A 22,562-nucleotide genomic window follows, 5' to 3' on the forward strand; every position below is an offset into this window, starting at 1 on the left:
GCAGTCTCAATCAAATGGGTGGGAATCGGAAAGTTTCCCGATCCAATCTGGAGTCAGACAGGGCTGTCCTCTCTCCCCGGTCTTGTTTGTTTGCTATATTGAATCCTTTGCTGAGTCTATTAGGAAGGATGCGAGCATAAGAGGGGTGACACTCCCAGGCAGCGGAGGCACTCAGGTGAAAACCTCCCTGTACATGGACGACGTCGCCGTCTTCTGCTCGGATCCGCTGTCTGTGCGCAGACTGATGAGCATCTGCGACCAGTTCGAACTGGCCTCGGGAGCCAAAGTCAACCACGGCAAGAGCGAGGCCATGTTCTTTGGGAACTGGGCTGACCGATCCTTTGTCCCCTTCACCGTCAGGTCAGACTACCTGAAGGTGCTGGGGATATGGTTCGGAAGGGCCGGGGCGTGCACCAAAACCTTGGAGGAGTGAGTAGCCAAGGTACAACAAAAGTTGAGCATGTGGGGGCAGCGATCTCTCTCCATTGTGGGTAAGAACCTGGTCATCAGGTGCAAGGCACTCACGTTGTTGCTGTACGTGGCGAAGGTCTGCCCCATACCCCACTCCTGCGCTGTGGCGGTCACCCGAGCCATTTTCCGCTTCATCTGGGGATCTAAAATGGACCGGGTCCAGAGGGACATGATGTTCAAATCTCTGGATAAGGGCGGGAAAAATGTACCCAACGTGGCCCTCATCCTGATGACCACCTTCGTGTGCGGCTGCATCAAGCTGTGTGTAGACCTCCAGTACACAAACTCCAAGTGTCACTACGTGCTGAGGTTCTATCTGTCCCTGGTGTTGCGAAGGATGGGCCTGGTCACATTGCCGCGGAACGCTCCATCCAGGTGGACCGTGCCGTACCACCTATCCTTTGTGGAGCAGTTTCTGCGGGAAAACACCTTTGACCACTGGTCCATCAGGCAGTGGTCTGCACGGAATGTCCTCAAGGCCCTACAGGAAAAGGAAACGGGGGATCCTGTCAGATGGTTCCCCGAGCAGACCGCCAAAGTCATTTGGCGGAATGCCTCATCACCAGAACTTTCAAACAAGCACCAAGATGTAGCTTGGCTGGTGGTGAGAAGGGCCCTCCCCGTCAGATCCTTCCTGCACGCCTGAAGTCTTGCCCCCTCCGCACAATGCTCCCGCGGTGGCTGTGGTGGGGAAGAGACGGTTGCCCACCTCCTCCTGGAATGTGTCTTTGCAAAGCAGGTGTGGAAAGAGATGCGTGGTTTTTGTCAAGGTTCATCCCAAGCAGCTCTGTAACACAGGAGTCTGTGCTCTACGGGCTGTTCCCAGGGACGCACACCGAGACAAACATCAACTGCAGCTGGAGGACTATCAATTCGGTGAAAGACGCCCTTTGGTCTGCCCGAAACTTGCTGGTCTTCCAGTGCAAAGAGTTGTCCATGACCGAATGTTGTAGACTGGCACATTCCAAGGTCCAGGACTACGTGCTGAGGGACGCGCTAAAGCTTGGGGCAGCCGCAGCAAAGGCTCAATGGGGAAAGACCACTGTGTAAGGTCCCCCCACCAAGCTGAATGGAGGGGCTGGATCCATGGGAAACCCCTCGAACTGTATCGGAAAAATTTTCATTTGCTGTAAAATGTAAAAATGTTAATGGTATGACAAATGAAATGGAAGGGTTGTGAGGCAACTCATGATTGTATAGAAGGAAACGGACCGCCTTTGCACTGTTTGTATTTTGGACTTGGTGCTGTTTGAAACTGTTTGGCAATGCATTTTTTACAGATTTTTATGAATAAAGTATATTTTGGAAATAAAAAAATTGCTGAGGCCTCTGACAGTTGGAGTACTGCAGTGGCCAGGCCCATGCTGAGTCCCAGGGTGATGATGAGCCTCTGGTGTTGACAGCCCAGCTCCAGTAGCCACAATGCCTGAGGAGAGTCCTGCACCTGTGCAGAAAACCCCCAGGCAGCCGGGGCCCTCCAGGCCTCAAGCAGCCAGAGGATAGCTGCTGAAGTCATCCAGGGAGCAGTCTGATCAGCAACCTGCCTCTATTCCAGCTGCTGCTGCAGGGATCACACCTAACTGAAGCACACGAAAATGTATAAAGAAAACCACCTAAGTACACTTGAGGTTTTATGGGTGTCTGACATTTGCCATTTGTCTTGTGTTATAAAGTTTTTACATTATTGTAGTTAACATTTATTGTTGAAAATACTTATTCTTTCATGCCTTAATTGTGAGATGCTGACTTCATCCTTCTCCCTCATTGGGCTGCCAGTGTAGGCACAGCCCTCCTTTGGTAAGCATCTCAGATGTGCCAGAGCACATGGTTAAACTGGGCGCTGGGCACGGAACTCAAATAGAAAGGAAGCGACAGACTGAATGCTTTGAGGTGGGTCTTTATTGAGTTCACTCTGAGAGGCCATCAACGTGGCTGGAAGCAGGTAAGTATGAGATTGTCTCTTGTCTCCCTGGCCTGTTGCTCAACGCGCCAGGCCTCCGGTGCAAGGGCTTCAACATCCAGTACTGCCTGCTCATCTTCCTCCTCCGTGTCCTCCTCGTCAGTGGAGGAGTGTTGGTCAATCATGTTCTCTTCATACAAGTCCTCCCCCCTCTGCAGTGCTAGATTATGCAGACCACAACGATATGTGATACCCTCGCAGGGGTATACTGCAGGGCTCCACCAGATCGATCCAGGCACCAGAATCTTATCTTCAGCAGCCCAATGGCCTGCTCAGTGGTTGCTCGGGTGGAGTCATGGCAACTGTTGTACATCTCTTCTGCTGCGTTGCGAGGGTTCCTCACAGGTGTGAGTAGCCATGTCTTCAATGGGTGGCCCTTGTTCCTGAGAATTCAGCCCTGAAGGCGAGGGGGGGTGGGTGGAGGGGCCTGAAAAGCTGTGGCACTTGGGAATGTCAATGTATGTAGGTGTTATAGCTGCTTCCTGGGAAGCGGCACACACCTGCAGGAAATGTTTTCGATGGTCGCAAAAGAGTTGAACATTAATTGAATGGAAGCTCTTCCTGTTGATGAATGCATAGGATGACCCCCAAATCCCACAGGTCGCAGCTCGCCCTGCAGCATGGCACATAAATGGGTGACGGCCTGCTTGGACAGTGACAGTCTTTGCTGACACTGCTGTTCAGACATTTGAAGGGAGCCGAGCTGAGTCCAGTACAATCTCAGGTGCAGGTGGGCCCTTCTTGGCATGGCCAACTGCTGTTGCTCTTGTCGTGGAGTTTCAGGGCAGGTGCAGCTGCCTCCTGGCCCTCCCTCCATCGGAGGTCCTGCATCATGACATAGGGGTCCACAAAGACAGGATATACGAGACCCATACCAGGTGATCTGTAGGCCTCCAGAGCACTGGCCTTGTAGAGACGAACTTACCTTGGCATCTTTGTCTTTGCCACTCCTCTAGGCTTACGCGCTAATGGCCCTCAGTGCTCACCCTTGCTGAGAGTCAACCCTCTCATCCGATAGTCTGGCCACCCATTCAGATCACCCGATAGTATGGCCACCTGTGCAGATCACCAAGACCAGACCCACCCAGTACTGCCACCCGTCACCAAGCCCACCCGGTACTGCCACCTGGCAATAGGCCACGCTGTACTGTCACCCGAGACCACGCGCCACCCTCTTCCTTTATTCAGTGCTGGTCATGGCTACCTTCCTGTCGTGGCACTGTGGCCTTGCTGCAGTGCCGCCACCTTTCAATGGCGAGGGATCTGCTGGCGTCTGAGAGCCACCGATTGTCCACTTAATTCCAAATCCCTCATTGAATCGCTTCCAATTGCATTCAAATATATTATAACTATCTGTTGAGCAAATTAAATTGTACTTCTGTTGCGTTGGGGCAGCGACCCCGCCTTGGAGCTTTCCCGCCGCTGACTAAATCTGGAACCAATGTCACAACATCGGATTTCCGGGCGGATGCATCCAAAGCTAATCTCCGGCCCCCCACACCTCCATTCCTACTCCAAACGGCCCCACTAAATCCAGCCCAGAAAGTGCAACAATGGCCACATACAAGTTATTATTAAACATTCAGATTAGGTTCTAATTTCCACTAACAATTGCTATATTTACTGTCATAATGGTTCAATGCAAATTTAGAACCAGCTATTACCAAGAAAAATATAGCGTGAAAGAAACACAAGATGTGTTCCAAACTTGACAGATAACCAACCTGTCAGTGAGTAACTGGAACAGATCACACAGCTATGAAATGGCAATGAGAAGTGACAATCAATGTCATGAAAATGTATCCTGATAAATGTCATTCTGTGGTTGTGTAATCATATTTTGCGTGCTATAAAGCATATGTGATGTCTACATATCTAATTGATTCTTATGGGTCATAAGGTCACATGCAGTGAATTGTACAGAAAAAGATGATGTACACATGTGCGTGCGTAGGAGTCTGTTGTCCCGAGGGGAAGAAGTCCATCTGCGTTTTCATCTTCTTTTGAAAGCTTGTCTTGAGACACAGAGGAGAATTTTATTTAGAAAATAAATTTTAAAAGGCCATAACACCAAGCCATTATTGAGCAGTCTGAAAGAAAGGATACATAGCACTAAAGTAATGAATAAAAACAGTTCACTTGATCATCTCATGCAGCCAGTATTTCAAATGTAAAATGTACATTTCTGCATGGTGTAAAAAAGCAAACATGTTTCCTCTATAAATAACAAAAAATAACTACTCAAAATTAAATGCAGTATGTCAAAATAAGGTATGGTAACATAGTGATTATGTTACTAAACTAATAATCCACTTGAGGATGTGAGTTCAAACCCCATCATGGCAGTTTGAACATTTGAATTCAGTTTCCAAAATCTGGAAATAGAACTCTGGTATCTGTATAAGTGACGTTGAAGTTGTCAGATTGTCGCAAAAGCCCAACTGATTCACTCACCTCCTGAAGGGAAGGAAACCTACCACCCTTACCCGGTTTGACTTAAATGTGACTCCAGCCTTACATCATTGTTCACTTTGAACTATCCTCTGAAGTGACCTCACAAACTAATCAGTTGTGTCAACTAGGGATGAGCAATATGGAAATACTGCCCTTGCCAGTGGCACCCCCATCTCAGGAAGGAATTTTTTAAAATAAAGTAGCTTTCCATGCAGAGGCTAGAGCTGGACTGTAAACAGTTAGCTTTTTTTTTGCTGTCATTTTCTCCCTCCAGGTGGACAAACAATATGGCTTTACCAGGAGATTGAAACTGAAAAAAGTATAGAACCATTTTTAAAAGTGGTTGTATACTATAAATGAAGTGTTTGAGGAGCAGTGCTGATCTCGCTGCATAATGGATGTATCACAACCCATTTGGTCTCATCCTCCCAGAATATTAACAGTACCATCTTCACATTACAGCCTCTAGTTGTTTTGTAAATGAAGTCAAGTGTTCTGGGCTTAACCACTCCACACATTCCAGTCATTGACCATCCACTGTGAAAAGAAATACTTCTTGACCTCTGTCCTAAATTTCCTCCTCTCAATTCTGAATCTGAACGTTCTTGTCCTGCTACCCTAGCGTATCCAAAAGTATTGTTTAGAGTTTACTTAAGATACGAGATTACCATAGTCTGTTTTTTTTTAGTCTGTTGTCTTACGTTCTCTACATGATAAATGCTTAACTACCATTATGTTTTGCATCCCTTGTGGGATTTCCAATTCTCTTTTTATTCCTTTTGATCCTTTCACATTTTTTCTGCTGTTGATGTATGCATGCTGTATCTTTTTTTATTATTTTCAATAAGATTTATCGTGAATTTACCATGTTCAATTCCTGTCACAATGCAATAAAAATATATATATGCATTGGCGAGGAAGCAGAAAAGAATAGTAAAACTGATTTGAAGTGTAAAGGGGGATCATTTATGAGGAAAGGTTAACGAAGACCAAGTTAAAGAATATGTGGTAACATCACATTACTACTTAAAATTAAGACAATAATGTAGAATCAGGAGACTGAAAGTTACATTAGTGAAAAATAGATTTAAAATCAATATTCGCAAGAACCTCTTTACTTAATGATAAATGTCTGAAATAACCTGCTAGGGAGGATAGTAGAGATAAAAGCATTTCGGGTCCTTTAAAATGCAGCTAAAGGCCGCAATTGGAAAATTACATTTCTAGAACTTCAATGGGCTGAGTGGCCTTTACTGGTTCTTAACTTTGCTTCTTATGTTCATAGAAAAGGAAACCCTCAACTACTGAATTATTTATTTTTACTTCTGTATGTAGCAGACCATGTAGAGTGCATACATGCTTAAGAAATCTAATTTTCTGGGAATGTATTCACAAGCTTCTGGCTATTCCACCATAGCTCCAAGAACACCCTTACTAGCAGGCTGTTGGAGAATGAACCAGAGAAAACCCCTGATCAAAATGGCAACAGCAGCTAAGAGTATTGAATTCAAATGATAACCATCAACAAGATGATCCAAGTCTCCAAGATACACAAACACAAATAGAATATTGTAGACATGCAGAGTCAAGGCGGCTGAATAAGTATCAAGGTTCCAACAGTGAACTGAGTAGATGCTGTGGTGCAAGGTACACATGGTGGATAGTGAGATCTGAGTAGGAAGAAACTTAATAGGGACTGATATGGTTGAATTGTAAAAATCAGAGGAAGACAGAGGAGGGTGTTAAAGGCACTATATTAATGAATTAGTATTGTTGACATCTATTTTCCACTTGGTATCTTCCCACAGTAGCACGTTTGAGATTGGAAAATTATGCTGTGGTAACTCACAGGAACAATCTCATGTTCTACCACTGCACAGCACAACACAATACCCTATAATACCATCCAGATAGTTTCTCACAAAGTTTTGGTAGGTATATACATAGATGACACAGATCCTTGAATTGCAGCACAACAATTTCACCAGCAGCTTCATAAACTGCAAGTGGGTCATATGAATCCTAAGTTTAGGGTTCTGATGAAAGATTATTGACATGAATGTTTAACTGTTGCTCGCTTCAAAGATGCTGCCTGATCGGCTGAGTGTTTTCTGTTTTTATTTCAGATTTCCAGCATCCACAGTATCTTGCTTCTGCTGAAGTTTACATTACTGGTTTAAATTCACTGAGACAAGCCAAATATTGTGTAATTGTAATACATGGACATTCTTTTATTTTCCTCAAGAATTTACCCCCTGCCTTTTGTTAAGATGTTGACTACTTCCTTGAGTGTCAATAACTCAAACAGAATTACAGAGTTGTTACAGCACGGAAGGAGGCCATTCGGCCCGTCGTGTCTGTGCTGGCTCTCCAAAGGAGCAATTCACCTTGGGTCACTCCCCCACCTTCGCCCCGTAACCTTACACATTCTTCCTTTTCAGATAATAATCCAATTCACTCTTGAATGCCTCGATTGAACCTGCCTCCACCACACTCTCAAGCAGTGCATTCCCCTAACCACTCGCTGCATGAAAAAGGTTTTCCTCATGTCTCCATTGCTTCTTTTGCCAATTACCCTAAATTTGTGCCCTCTTGTTCTCGATTCTTCCACCAGTGGGAACAGTTTCTCCCTATCTACGCTGTCAAGACCCGTCATGATTTTGAATAACTCTATCAAATCTCCTTTGAACCTTCTCTTCTCCAAGAAAACAGCCCTCCTATCTAACCATGTAACTGAAGTTCCTCATCCCTGGAACCATTCTTATGAAACTTTTCTGCATTCTTTCTAATGCCTTCACATCTTTCCTAAGGTGTGATGCCCAGAACGTGACACAATACACCAGTTGAGGCCGAACCTTTTATAGGTTTAACATAACTTCCTTGTTTTTGTACTCTATGCCCCTATTAATAAAGTCAAGGTTGCTGTATTCTCTATTAACCATGCTCTCAATCTGTCCTGCCACCTTCAATAATTTATGAACATAAACACCCAGGTCCCTCTGCTCCTGCACCCACTTTAGAATTGCACCCTTTATTTTATGTTGTTTCTCCATGTTCTTCCTACCAAAATGAATCACCTCACATTTCTCCACATTGAACGTCATCTGCCATTTATCCACCCATTCCACCAACTTGTCTATGTCCTTTTGAACTTCTCCCCTATCCTCTTTACCGTTCACAATTCTTCCAAGTTTCATATCATTTGCAAATGTTGAAATTGTGCCCTGTACACCAAGGTCTAGGTCATTAATACATATCATGAAGAGCAAGGGTCCAAATACCAACCGCTGGGTAGGTGGCGGCACAGTGGTAAAGTCACTGAACTAGCAATCCAGAGACTCCGGCTGATGCTCTGGGTTCATGAAATCAAATCCTACCATGGCAGCTGGTAGACTTTAAATTTAATAAATTTGGAATGTTAAAAAAGCTAGTCTCAGTAATGGTGACTGTTATGATCAGGTGAGAAAGGGGTCTCGGGTTCCCTTAGCCTTCACCTGGATTTATCATAGCAGGGTTTAATTTTAAACACACCATTTAGCTCCCTCTTGGTGAATCCTTGTTCACTGATTTCCAATTATAAGGCAAAGAAACCAACCAAAGAGGCTTTCTTAGGTTTAAAGAAGAAAGGTTGAAATTTATTAAACTTAAACGCTAATTCGGATAACGTCTACAGGTACGCGATGCGCCCATGCTAGCTTGCATACGCAATACACCCATGCAGATAGAGACAGAAAAGAGCAGAATAAAATAAAGTGGAAAAGTTTGAGGCAATATCTGAAGATTACTGGATTGGTTACTGTTCTTCAAGCTTGCTGTAGAGTCCTTGACTGCAGGTAAATCTTGCTTTTCGTTGGGGCCCAGCATTTTTCTTAAACCTTGTTCAATGTAGGAGACTTTTCTCTCTTGAGGTTCAGGTGTCTTCAGTGGGTCCAGAGGCTTGTGAGAAAGAGATGAGAGCAGACAGGAGACGTCTTCTCAGTCTCTTCTGTGAGTTCAAAAACTGTCTGTGCACAATTCAAAAACTCTCAAGTTGGCAGAGTCACGTGAACAACTGGCTTAACCACTTCTGTGTTTGTGAATTCTCTTGTCCTAGAAGACCCTGGTGATCAAAGTCCATTTTAGGTTAAGTGGATAAGGGAAGTAACCTCCCAACCTCTGTTGTCTCCATTGGTATGCAAATATCCTCCATCCAAGTGTCTGGCAGCCCTTTTAACAGGCCTTGTCTTCTTCCCAGCAAAAATTTGAAATTTAGTGTCCATATGGTGAAATGAATATGCTTCATTCCTGACAGGTGGGGGCCCAGCATGACAGTGACCATGAAACCATTGTCGATTGTTGTAAAAACCATCTGATTCACCAGTGTCCTGGAGGGATGTCCTTTCCTGGTCTGGCCTACATGTGACTCCAGACCCACCGACAGGGCAAACCCACCAGAGGTGGCGGCATAGTGGTATACAGTCAGGTGTCAGTTGCCCTGGGAGTCCTTAACATTGACTCTGGAGTCCATGGAGTCTCATGGCATCAGGTCAAACATAGGCACAGAAACCTCCTGCTGATTTCCACCTACCGTACCGCCACCCATCCCCCACCAACACCCCCCCCCCCCACCCCGCCACCACCCTCAGCTGATGAATCAGTACTCTTCCATGTTGAACACTACTTGGAAGAAGCACTGAAGGTGGCAAGGGTGGGAGACTTCAATACCCATCACCAAGAGTGGCTCAGGAGCACCACTACTGACTGAGCTGGCAAAGTCATAAAGGACATTACTGCTAGACTGTGTCTGCGGCTGGTGGTGAGGGAGCCACAAGAGGGAAAAACCTACTTGACCTTCTCCTCATCAATCTACCTGTCGCAGTGCATTTGTCCATGACAGTATTGGTAGGAGTGATCACCACACAGTCGTTGTGGGGACGAAGTCCCGTCTTCACATTGAGGATACCCTCCATCGTGTTGTGTGGCACTATCACTATGCTAAATGGGACTGAAACAGATCTAGCAGCTCAAAACTGGGTATCCATGAGGCATTGTGTGCCATCATCAGCAGCGGAATTGTATTCGACCACAACTGTAACCTCATGGCTTGGCATATCCCCCAACTCTACCGTTACCATCAAGCCGAGAGACCAACCCTGGTTCAATGAAGAGTGCAGGACAGCATGCTAAGAGCAGCAGAAGGCATACCTAAAAATGAGGTGTCAGCTGGTAAAGCTACAACATGCCAAACAGCGGAAGCAGTATGAGATAGACACAGCTAAGCGATCCCACAACCAATGGATCAGATCTAAGCTCTGCAGTCCTCCACATTCAGTCACGAATTGTAATGGAAAATTAAACAATTAACAGGAGGGATAGGCTCCAACAATATCCCCATCTTCAATGATGGGGGAGCCCAGCACATCAGTGCAAAAGACAGGGCTGAAGCATTTGCAACCATCTTCAGCCAGGAGCGCTGAGTGGATGATCCATCTCTGCTTCCTCCTGAGGCCCCCAGCATCACAGATGCCAGTCTTCAGCCAATCCAATTCATTCCACATGATATCAGGAAACGGCTGAAGGCATTGGATACTGCAAAGGCTATGGGCCCTGACAACATTCCGGCAATAGTACTGAAGACTTGTGCTCCAGAACTGGCTGCACACCTAGCCAAGGTGTTTCAGTATAGCTACAACACTGGCCCAGGTATGTCATGTACACAAAAAGCAGGACAAATTCAACCTGGCCAATTACCGCCCTATCAGTCTACTTTTGAGCATCAGTAAAGTGATGGAAGGTGTTGCCGACAGTGCTATCAAGTGGCACTTACTCAGCAATAAGCTGCTCACTGATACTCAGTTTGGGTTCTGCCAGGGCCACTCAGCTCCTGATCTCATTACACCCTTGGTCCAAACATGGACAAAAGAGCTGAACTCAAGAGGTGAGGTGAGAGTGACTGCCCTTGACATCAAGGCAGAATTTGATCAAGTGGCATCAAGGAGCCCTAGCAAAACTGGAGTCAATGGGAATTGGGGAAAAACTCTTCACGGAGCTGCAGGATGGGGGCCAGTGCCCTAAATGTCCAAGTTCCAACCAACAGACTAGAGGTAGGGGTCGGCAACCTATTTCACCTGAACAGCCTTTTATTAAAATGCTGAAAATATAACTACTGGGAACCCCAAGAAGAAAATTCAGCATTAATAGACCAAATTATTGACAAATTGCCAAGTGTCTCTAGTACAATGAATAAACAAAATCCATGTATTGAATTTATATAACAATAGAAAAGAAATCAAAATTAAAATAGACATAACTCTGAATTATCTTTTTTTTTTACTTTTTAGTGTAATTCTGTCAGTAAAGTTTTTTTTGGTTTTAGATCATGGATGAGCAGCTGCAACCTGTTGCTTGCAATTCCTGTGCCATGTGGGAACTTCAGGACACCTCATGTGTCTTGGGGGACCAAGTATGTAGGAACTATCTCCAGCTGCTTCAGCTCGAGTTCAGGATTTCCAAACTTGAGGAGCAGCTGGAGTCACTGCACAGCATCAGGGAGCAGGAGAGTTTCCTGGATTGTACATTCCAGGAGGTGGTCACCCCACAGGCAGTAGGAATTCAGGATAGTAGGTGGGTGGCCATCCGGAAGAGTAGGAAGAGGCAGGAAGTGCAGGAGTCTTCAAGGTGTGTGCCACTCTCAAACTGGTACACAGCTTTAGAGAATGCTGAGAGTGATGAAACCTTGTAGGAATGCAATCCAAACCATGGCATCAATGGGCAAGGGACTGTATAGGAGCGAGCAGCAAAGTGCAGAATTTTAGTTATTATAGATGGTTCATAGTCAGGGGGACAGATAGGCATTTCTGTAACTGTTATCATGAGTCCCGCATGGTATGTTGCCTCCCTGGTGCCAGGGTAAAAGACATCATGGAGAGGGTGCAGATATTCTGCAGGAGGAAGGGAATGAGTCAGAGGTTGTGGTGCTTGTTGGTAACAATGACATAGCAAGGGCAGGTATTGAGGCCCTATGATCAGAAGCTAGGGGTGGAAGCTAAAGAGTAGGACCTCAAAGTTAGTAATCTCTGGATTGCTCCCAGTGCTAAGCACTAGTGAGAGTAGAAATAGGAAGATAGGGAGGATCAATGCGCAGCTTGAAGCATGGTGCAGGAGGGACGGCTTCAGATTCTTGGGGTATTGGGACCAGTTCTGGGGCAGGCGCCAGCTATTCCAAAGGGATGGGTTGCACCTTAACAGGGCTGGGACTAATGTCCTCACAGGGAGATTCATTAGTGCAATTGGGGAGGGTTTAAACTAAATTCGCAGGGGGATGGGCACCACCATGTAGAAGTAGAAAAGAGGAATAGGGTGTAGAAGGGAGAGTGTTAGACAGTACCACCAAGGTGCACAGAATACTTGGAGAGATAAATAACACTAGAGTAGGGAAATTAAGTTATTAGGTGGAAGCAGAGTAGAGGAGGAAGTAATAAAGTCTAAATCAGCATTAATGAGCATGTATGTGAATGTACGGAGTGTAGTTAATAAGATTGGTGTGTTACAGGTGCAGATTGACCTGTGGGAATATGATATCGTGGCTATAACAGAGACCTGGCTCAAAGAAGAGCAGGAGTGGATGTTAAATATTCCTGGATAAGGGGTTCAGGAAAGATACGAAAGGAAGCAAAGGGGGAGGGGTGGCAGTATTAATTAAGGAAAGCATTACAGTCCTTGAGAGAAAGGATGTCTGAGAGGGGTCAAGGACAGAATCTATTTGGCTAGAGCTAAGGAACAAAAAAGGTGCAATTACTTTGCTCAATGCTGTCCATAGGCCACCACCAATGGAAAGGATGTAGAGGAACATATTTGCAATGAAATTATAGAGAGGTGCAAGAATTATAGAGTAGTTATAATGGGGGTCTTTGATTATCCAAATATAGACTAGGATAGTAGTAATGTAAAGGGTAGAGAGGGGTAGGAGTTTCTAGAGTCTGTGCAGGAAAATTTTCTACAGCTGTATGTTTCCAGTCCAATGAGAAAGGAGGCACTGCTCGACCTGGTTCTTAGGATTGAGGTGGACAAATGGATCAAGTATCAGCAGGGGACCATTTCGGGGATAGTGATCATTGTATCATAAGTTTAGATTGTCTATGGGAAAGGACAAAGAACAATCTAGAGGAAGAATAATTAACTGGAGGAAAGCCAATTTCAATGGGGTAAGAATGGTTCTGGGTTGAATAAATCGGAATCAAAGGAAAACTGGTCGCTGTATAGTGGGCTATCTTCAAAGTTTGGGCACGGTCAAGATATATTCTCTTGAAATGGGAAAGGTAGGGAAAACAAATCCAGAGCTCCCTGGATGACAAAAGAGAAGAAAAAGTGTGCTTATGACAGATGTCAGGTAGATAATACAATGGAGAACCAGGTTGAATATAGAAGGTTCAGAGTGGAAGTGAAAAAGCAAATAAGGGAAGCAAAGAGAGAGTATGAAAAGAGACTGGCAGGTACCATAAAAGGGAATCTCAGAGTCTTCTATAGGCATATAAATAATAAAAGGGTGGTAAAATGGGGAGTAGGGCTGATTAGGGACCAAAAGGGGGATTTACGCATAGAGGCAGGGGCAATAACTAAGGTATTAAATGATTCCTTTGCATCTGTCTTTACTAAGGAAGAAGATGCTACCCAGGCCACAGTGAAAGAGGAAGTACTTAATACAGTAGATGGATTTAAAATTGATAAGGAGGAGGTATTTGATAGGCTGTCTATACTTAAGTCAATACTTAAAGTTGTTAAATCGCCAGGACCGAATGAGATGAAATGAGAATGGAAATTGTGGAGGCACTGGCCATAATTCTCCAGTTTTTCCTTAGACTCAGGGGTGGTACCAGAGGACTGGAGAATTGCAAATGTTACACCGTTGTTCAAAAAAGGATGGAAAGATAAGCTCAGCAACTAGAGGCCATTTAAATTTGGTGGTGAGGAAACTTCTAGAAACAATAATTCATGATAAAATTAATAGTCACTTGGACAAATGTGGGTTAATTAAGGAAAGCCAGCATGGATTTGTTAAGGGAAAATTGTGTTTAACTAAGTTCCTGGAGTTTTTTGAAGGGGTAACCGAGAGAGTTAATGAGGGTAATGCTGTTGATGTAGTGTACATGGACTTCCAAAAGGCATTTGATACAGGGCCACACAACAGACTTGTGAACAAAGTTATAGCTCATGCAATAAAAGGGACAGTAGCAACATGGATACGAAATTAGCTGAGTGCCAGGAAACAGAGAGTAGTGGTTATTGGTTGTTTGTCGGGCTGGAGGAAGGTATGTAGTGGAGTTCCCCAGGGGTCAGTGTTGGGACCCTTGCTCTTCCTGATATATATATTAATGACTTAGACTTCAGTGTACAGGGCATAATTTCAAAATTTGCAGATGATACAAAAATTGGAAGCATTGTGAACTCTGAGGAGGACGGTGTAGAACTCCAGAAGGACATAGACAAGTTGGTGGAATGACCAGACAAGTGGCAGATGATGTTAAATGCAGAGAAATATAATGTGATTCATAGAAAAAACATGGAGAGACAATATAAAATAAAGGGTACAATTCTAAAGGGGGTGCAGAAACAGAGGGAAGCGGGGGTATAGGTGCTTAAGTCATTGAAGGTGGCAGGACAGGACAAGAGAATGTTCAATAAATCATATGTTATCCTAGACTTTATTAATGGGGCATAAAGTACAAAAGCAAGGAGGTCATGTTGAATTTGTATAAGACACAAGATACATAAGATGGACCGCTGGGTTGAGCACTACCTAGAACTGTACTCCAGGGAGAATGCTGTCACTGAGACTGCCCTCAATGCAGCCCAGCCTCTACCAGTCATGGATGAGCTGGACATACAGCCAACCAAATCGGAACTCAGTGATGCCATTGATTCCCTAGCCAGCGGAAAAGCCCCTGGGAAGGACAGCATTACCCCTGAAATAATCAAGAGTGCCAAGCCTGCTATACTCTCAGCACTACATGAACTGCTATGCCTGTGCTGGGACGAGGGAGCAGTACCCCAGGACATGCGCGATGCCAACATCATCACCCTCTATAAAAACAAAGGTGACCGCGGTGACTGCAACAACTACCGTGGAATCTCCCTGCTCAGCATAGTGGGGAAAGTCTTTGCTCGAGTCACTCTGAACAGGCTCCAGAAGCTGGCCGAGCGCGTCTACCCTGAGGCACAGTGTGGCTTTCGTGCAGAGAGATCGACCGTTGACATGCTGTTCTCCCTTCGTCAGATACAGGAGAAATGCCGTGAACAACAGATGCCCCTCTACATTGCTTTCATTGATCTCACCAAAGCCTTTGACCTCGTCAGCAGACGTGGTCTCTTCAGACTACTAGAAAAGATCGGATGTCCACCAAAGCTACTAAGTATCATCACCTCATTCCATGACAATATGAAAGGCACAATTCAACATGGTGGCTCCTCATCAGAGCCCTTTCCTATCCTGAGTGGTGTGAAACAGGGCTGTGTTCTCGCACCCACACTTTTTGGGATTTTCTTCTCCCTGCTGCTTTCACATGCGTTCAAATCCTCTGAAGAAGGAATTTTCCTCCACACAAGATCAGGGGGCAGGTTGTTCAACCTTGCCCGTCTAAGAGCGAAGTCCAAAGTACGGAAAGTCCTCATCAGAGAACTCCTCTTTGCTGACGATGCTGCTTTAACATCTCACACTGAAGAATGCCTGCAGAGTCTCATCGACAGGTTTGCGTCTGCCTGCAATGAATTTGGCCTAACCATCAGCCTCAAGAAAACGAACATCATGGGGCAGGATGTCAGAAATGCTCCATCCATCAATATTGGCGACCACGCTCTGGAAGTGGTTCAAGAGTTCACCTACCTAGGCTCAACTATCACCAGTAACCTGTCTCTAGATGCAGAAATCAACAAGCGCATGGGTAAGGCTTCCACTGCTATGTCCAGACTGGCCAAGAGAGTGTGGGAAAATGGCGCACTGACACGGAACACAAAAGTCCGAGTGTATCAGGCCTGTGTCCTCAGTACCTTGCTCTACGGCAGCGAGGCCTGGACAACGTATGCCAGCCAAGAGCGACGTCTCAATTCATTCCATCTTCGCTGCCTTCGGAGAATACTTGGCATCAGGTGGCAGGACTATATCTCCAACACAGAAGTCCTTGAAGCGGCCAACACCCCCAGCTTATCCACACTACTGAGTCAGCGGCGCATGAGATGGCTTGGCCATGTGAGCCGCATGGAAGATGGCAGGATCCCCAAAGACACATTGTACAGCGAGCTCGCCACTGGTATCAGACCCACCGGCCGTCCATGTCTCCGTTATAAAGACGTCTGCAAACGTGACATGAAATCGTGTGACATTGATCACAAGTCGTGGGAGTCAGTTGCCAGCATTCGCCAGAGCTGGCGGGCAGCCATAAAGACAGGGCTAAATTGTGGCGAGTCGAAGAGACTTAGTAGTTGGCAGGAAAAAGACAGAGGCGCAAGGGGAGAGCCAACTGTGCAACAGCCCCAACAAACAAATTTCTCTGCAGCACCTGTGGAAGAGCCTGTCACTCCAGAATTGGCCTTTATAGCCACTCCAGGCGCTGCTTCACAAACCACTGACCACCTCCAGGCGCGTATCCATTGTCTCTCGAGATAAGGAGGCCCAAAAGAAAGAAAAAAGAAAGATCCTAGACTTTATTAATGGGGCATAAAGTACAAAAGCAAGGAGGTCATGTTGAATTTGTATAAGACACAAGTTCAGCTTCAGCTGAAGTATTGCATCCAGTTCTGGGCACCGTATTTAAGGAAAGATGTAAAGGCATTGAAGAGAGTGCAGATTCATAAGAATGGTTCCAGGGATGAGGAACTTCAGTTATGAAGATAAATTGGAGAAGTTGGGACTGTTTTCCTTGGAGAAGAGAATGTTGAGAGGAGATTTGATAGACGTATTCAAAATCATGAGGGGTCTGGACAGAGTAGTTTTGGATAAATTGTTCCCACTCGTGAAAGGCGGTCTCAGTGACAACATTCTCCCTGGAGTACAGTTCTAGGTAGTGTTCCACCCAGCGGTCCATTTGCTTGCGTTGGTCAGTGATTGTGTCCCCTGATTTAGATTTGATGGGGGGCAATCTTCATGATGGTTGGCCCAAAAGCCCTCTTAATGCCATCATACATCCCTCTGATATTTCCTGTGTCAGAGGCCAGCTGAATATGACTGCATAGGTGTTGCCAGTAGTCATCTGCGCAGTGCCTGGCTGTTCTTTGTGCAGCGCTTCTGGCTGCTTTAAGTGCGACGGATGTTAACTCGCTGGGGGCTTTCTTGTAGTTCAGCAGTGCAATGCGCTTAGTGGCTATGACAGGTTCCAGCTCTTCAATGTGAGATTGAAACCAGTCTGCATTCCGCTTCACACGTTTGCCATAGGTGGTCATTGCTGAGTCATAGATGGCGTCTCTGATGTGGGCCCACTTGGTCTCTGCATCCCTTGTGGGAGTGTTTTGAAGGGCTTTTTCTAGAACTGTACTCCAGGGAAAATGTTGTCACTGAGACCGCCCTCAATGCAGCCCAGTCTCTGCCAGTCATGGATGAGCTGGACGTACAGCCAACAAAATCGGAACTCAGTGATGCCATCGATTCTCTAGCCAGCGGAAAAACCCCTGGGAAGGACGGCATTACCACTGAAATCATCAAGAGTGCCAAGCCTGCTATACTTACAGCACTGTATGAACTACTTTGCCTGTGCTGGGACGAGGGAGCAGTACCACAGGACATGCGCGATGCCAATATCATCACCCTCTATAAGAACAAGGGTGACCGCGGTGACTACAACAACTACCGTGGAATCTCCCTGCTCAGCATTGTGGGGAAAGTCTTCGCTCGAGTCACTTTAAACAGGCTCCATAAGCTGGCTGAGCGTGTCTACCGAGGCACAGTGTGGCTTTCGAGCAGAGAGATCCACCATTGACATGCTGTTCTCCCTTCGACAGCTACAGGAGAAATGCCGTGAACAACAGATGCCCCTCTACGTTGCTTTCATTGATCTCACCAAAGCCTTTGACCTTGTCAGCAGACATGGTCTCTTCAGACTACTAGAAAAGATTGGATGCCCACCAAAGCTACTAAGTATCATCACCTCATTCCATGACAATATGAAAGGCACAATTCAGCATAGCGGTGCCTCATCAGACCCCTTTCCTATCCTGAGTGGCGTGAAACAGGGCTATGTTCTTGCACCTACACTGTTTGGGATCTTCTTCTCCCTGCTGCTCTCTCATGCATTCAAGTCTTCAGAAGAAGGAATTTTCATCCACACAAGATCAGGTGGCAGGTTGTTCAACCTTGCCCATCTAAGAGCGAAGACCAAAGTACGGAAAGTCCTCATCAGGGAACTCCTCTTTGCTGACGATGCTGCATTAACATCTCACACTGAAGAGTGTCTGCAGAGACTCATCGACAGGTTTGCGGCTGCCTGCACCGAATTTGGCCTAACCATCAGCCTCAAGAAAACGAACATCATGGGACAGGACGTCAGAAATGCCCCATCCATAAATATCGGCGACCACACTCTGGAAGTGGTTTAAGAGTTCACCTACCTCGGCTCAACTATCACCAGTAACCTGTCTCTTGCTGCCGAAATCAACAAGCGCATGGGAAAGTATTCCACTGCTATGTCCAGACTGGCCAAGAGAGTGTGGGAAAATGGCGCACTGACACAGACATGAATCCAGGATGGTGTGTTGCCTCCCTGGTGCCAGGATCAAGGATGTCACTGAACAGCTGGGGAGCACCCTGAGTGGGGGCAGGGAGTGAACAGCCAGCAGTGGTGGTCCACATTGGTACCAATAACATAGGCAGAAAGAGGGATGTGGTCCTGCAGTCAGAACTTAGGGAGCTCGGTAGGAAATTAGCAAGCAGGACCTCAAAAGTAGCAATCTCCAGATTACTCCCAGTACCACGTGCAAGTGAGTATAGAAATAGAATGATAAAGCAGATGAATTCATGGCTGGAAAGATGATGCTGCATTGCTTTAGATTCCTGGGACATTGGGATGGTTTGCACCTAAACCGAGCCAGGACCAATTTCCTTGCAGGACGATTTGCTAGAACTATTGGGGAGGATTAAATAAACTTGGCAGGGGTGTGGGGCAGGAAGGTTCAGAGTAAGGGGGAAAGTAATAAAGTCTAAATTGGGGTTACTGTGCATGTCTGTGAATACATGGAGTGTGGTAAGTAAGATTGGTGAGGTACAGGTGCAGATTGCCATGTGGAAATATGATGTTGTGGCGATAACAGTTCAGGACTGGGTATTAATTATTCCTAGCTCAAAGAAGTTCAGGACTGGGTATTAATTATTCCTGGATACAAGGTGTTTAGGAAGGATAGGAAAGGAAGGAAGAGGGAAGGGGTGGCAGTATTAAGAAGAACACAGCAGTGCTGGAGAGAGAGGATGTCTGAGAGGGGTCAAGGACTGAATCTATTTTGCTGGAGCCAAGGAACAAAAATGGTGCAATTACATTGCTCGGTGTTAAATGATTACTTTTCATCTGTGTTGACTATGGTGTAGAGATCATGGACAGGGATTGTGATATACTTGAACATATTAGTATTGCAAGGGAAGAAGTATTAGCTGTTTTAGAGGGCTTAAAAGATGATCAATTCCCAGGCCCAGATGAGATGTATCCCAGGCTGTTATGTGAGGCAAGGGAGGAGATTGCAGGGGCTCTGACACAAATTTTCAAATGCTCTCTGGCCACAGGAGAGGTACCAGAGGACTGGAGGATCGTGAATGTGGTAACATTATTCAAGAAGGGTAGCAAGGATAAACCAGGTAATTACAGGCCAGTGAATCTAACATCAGTGGTAGGGAAACGATTGGAAAAAATTCTGAGGGACAGGATTAATCTCCACTTGGAGAGGCAGGGATTAATCAGGAATAGTCAGCATGGCTTTGTCAGGGGGAGATCATGTCTAACTAACATGATTGAATTTTTCGAGGAGGTGACTAGATGTGTAGATGAGGGTAAAGAAGTTTATGTAGTCTACATGGACTTCAGTAAGGCTTTTGATACATGGGAGATTGGTTAAGAAGGTAAGAGCCCATGGGATCCAGGGCAATCTGGCAAATTGGATCCAAAATTGGCTTCGTGGCAGGAGGCAGAGGGTGATGGTCGAGGGTTGTTTCTGCGAGTGGAAGCCTGTGACCAGTGGTGTACCACAGGGATCGGTGCTGGGACCCTTGCTGTTTGTAGTGTACATTAACGATTTAGACGTGAATATAGGAGGTACGATTAGTAAGTTCGCAGATGACACGGAAATTAGTGGTGTCGTAAATAGTGAGGAGGAAAGCCTTAGATTACAGGATGATATAGATGGGCTGGTAAGATGGTCGGAGCAGTGACAAATGGAATTTAATCCTGAGGTGTGAGGTAGTGCATTTTGGGAGGACTAACAAGTCAAGGGAATATACAATGGATGGTAGGACCTTAGGAAGTACAGAAGGTCAGAGGGACCTTGGTGTACTGGTCCATAGATCACTGAAGGCAGCAGCATAGGTAGATAAGGTGGTTAGGAAGGCATATGGGATACTTGCCTTGATTAGCTGAGGCATAGAATATAAGAGCAGGGAGGTTATGATGGAACTGTATAAAATGCTAGTTAGGCCACAGCTGGAGTACTGTGTACAGTTCTGGGCACCACACTATAGGAAGGATGTGACTGCACTGGAGAGGGTGCAGAGGAGATTCACCAGGATGTTGCCTGGGCTGGAGCATTTCAGCTATGAAGAGAGACTGAAAAGGCTAGGGTTGTTTTCCTTAGAGCTGAGAATGCTGAGGGGGGGGGGGGGGGGGGGAGGGGGGTGGGGGGTGGGAGACATGATTGAGGTATACAAAATTATGAGGGGCATTGATAGATTAGATAGGAAGAAACTTTTTCCCTTAGCAGAGGGGTCAATAACCAGGGGACATAGATTTCAGGAGGTTTAGAGGGGATTTGAGGAAAAATGATTTCACCCAGAGGGTAGTTGGAATCTGAAATGCACTGCCTGAAGAGGTGGTAGAGGCAGGAACCATCACACCATTTAAGAAGTATTTAGATGAGCCCTTGAAATGCCACAGCATACAAGGCTCTGGGCCAAGTGCAGGAAAATGGGATTAGAATAGGTAGGTGGTTGATGGCCGGCAAAGACACGATGGGCTGAAGGGCTTGTTTCTGTGCTGTATGACTCTATGTTGTCTATAAGCCACCAACTGGTGGGAAAGATGTAGGGGAAGAAATTTGCAAGGAAATTACAGAGAGGTGCAAGAATTATAATGAAGTTATAATGAGGGACTTAAATTATCCAAATAAAGATGGGGATAGTAGTAGTGTAAAGAGCAGAGAGGGGCAAGAGTTCCTTGAGTGTGTTCAGGAACATTTTCTCCAGCTGCATGTTTCCAGTCCAATGGGAAAGGAGGCACTGCTGGACCTGGTTCTTGGGAATGAGGTGGGCCAAATTGATCAAGTGTCAGTTGGGGAACATCTAGGGGATAGTGATCGTTGTATCATAAGGTTTAGGTTGGCTATGGAAAAGGACAAGGAACAATTCAGAGTAAGAATAATTAACTGGGGAAAGTCAACTTCAATGGGATAAGAATGGATCTGGGCCAGTTAAATTGGAATCAAAGGACTGCATGCAAAACAGTAACTGAACAGTCAAGGTATATTCCTACAAAGGGGCAAGGCAGGGCAAACAAATCCAGAGCCAGATGACGAAAGAGATAGCGATTAAGATGAAGAAGAAAAAGCAAGCTTCGGCAGGCTATTTGTGATAAACATCAAAGCTGAGCTTGATTGGCCCTCAACCAATGTTCATATTGATGTTCCTGATGGTGAGGGAGTCATGGTCTAAGGATATGGGGTAAATCTTTCAGGACTGAGATGAGGAGAAATTTCTTCACCCAGAGAGTGGTGAACCTGTGGAATTCACTACCACAGAAAGTAGTTGAGGCCAAAACATTGTATGTTTTCAAGAAGGAGTTAGATATAGCTCTTGGGTCTAAAAGGATCAAAGGGTATGGGTCGAAAGCGGGAACAGGTTACTGAGTTGGATGATCAGCCTATCATAATGAATGGCAGAGCAGGCTCGAAGGGCCGAATGGCCTATTCCTGCTCCTATTTTCTATGTCTCTATATTTTCAGTAGCAGTTGCTAGATAGCGATCAAGAGAAAGAATCCTGAGCAATTTTGGCCTCCTTAACCCAAGCTCATTAGGTCAATTGAATGCGTCGACTGCCACCAGAGCTGAAACAAAAGTAACTCCGTTCAAACGAGGAACTGAACTTGGGACCTTCCTGGGCTATATGCTAAGCTGATCGAAGGACGAACTTACTCAGCCATCCATTGAGCCTCAAAAGAAGTTTCTTTATAATTATTATATTTAATTGACATTATGAACATTTAGAACCTGAAGAAACAGGTCAATGTTATCGGACTCATAGGTACATTGAATCTGTGATGTAGGGTTTGCAGTATTGTCATGACCTACACAAGAAAAACTCAGTTTTGAACAGAATATTTGTAAAACTGACATTTCCAATAATTTTCCATTCAACAGTATCTACTGATACTTCACATCCTCTTACTAAATTCGATGATCAGGTCTTTTGTCATAAATATATTAATCAGAATCTTATATAATAGACTTGATGATATCCTTTAA

The 22,562-nt window shown here is 45.4% G+C and overlaps 1 protein-coding gene across 1 annotated transcript in view; it reads left to right on the top strand.

Annotated features, from left to right (window-relative positions):
- LOC137370301 (uncharacterized) overlaps positions 1-13,673 on the top strand; it is a 138,269-nt gene extending 124,596 nt beyond the window's left edge. The window contains exons 27-28 of the mRNA XM_068032680.1: positions 11,241-11,327; positions 13,521-13,673. Coding sequence (XP_067888781.1) covers positions 11,241-11,327; positions 13,521-13,673 — 240 coding nt within the window. The remainder of the gene's footprint in view (positions 1-11,240; positions 11,328-13,520) is intronic.
- Positions 13,674-22,562: the final 8,889 nt, after the last annotated feature.

The sequence above is a fragment of the Heterodontus francisci genome, chromosome 5, assembly GCF_036365525.1.
Source record: "Heterodontus francisci isolate sHetFra1 chromosome 5, sHetFra1.hap1, whole genome shotgun sequence".
NCBI lineage: Eukaryota > Metazoa > Chordata > Chondrichthyes > Heterodontiformes > Heterodontidae > Heterodontus > Heterodontus francisci.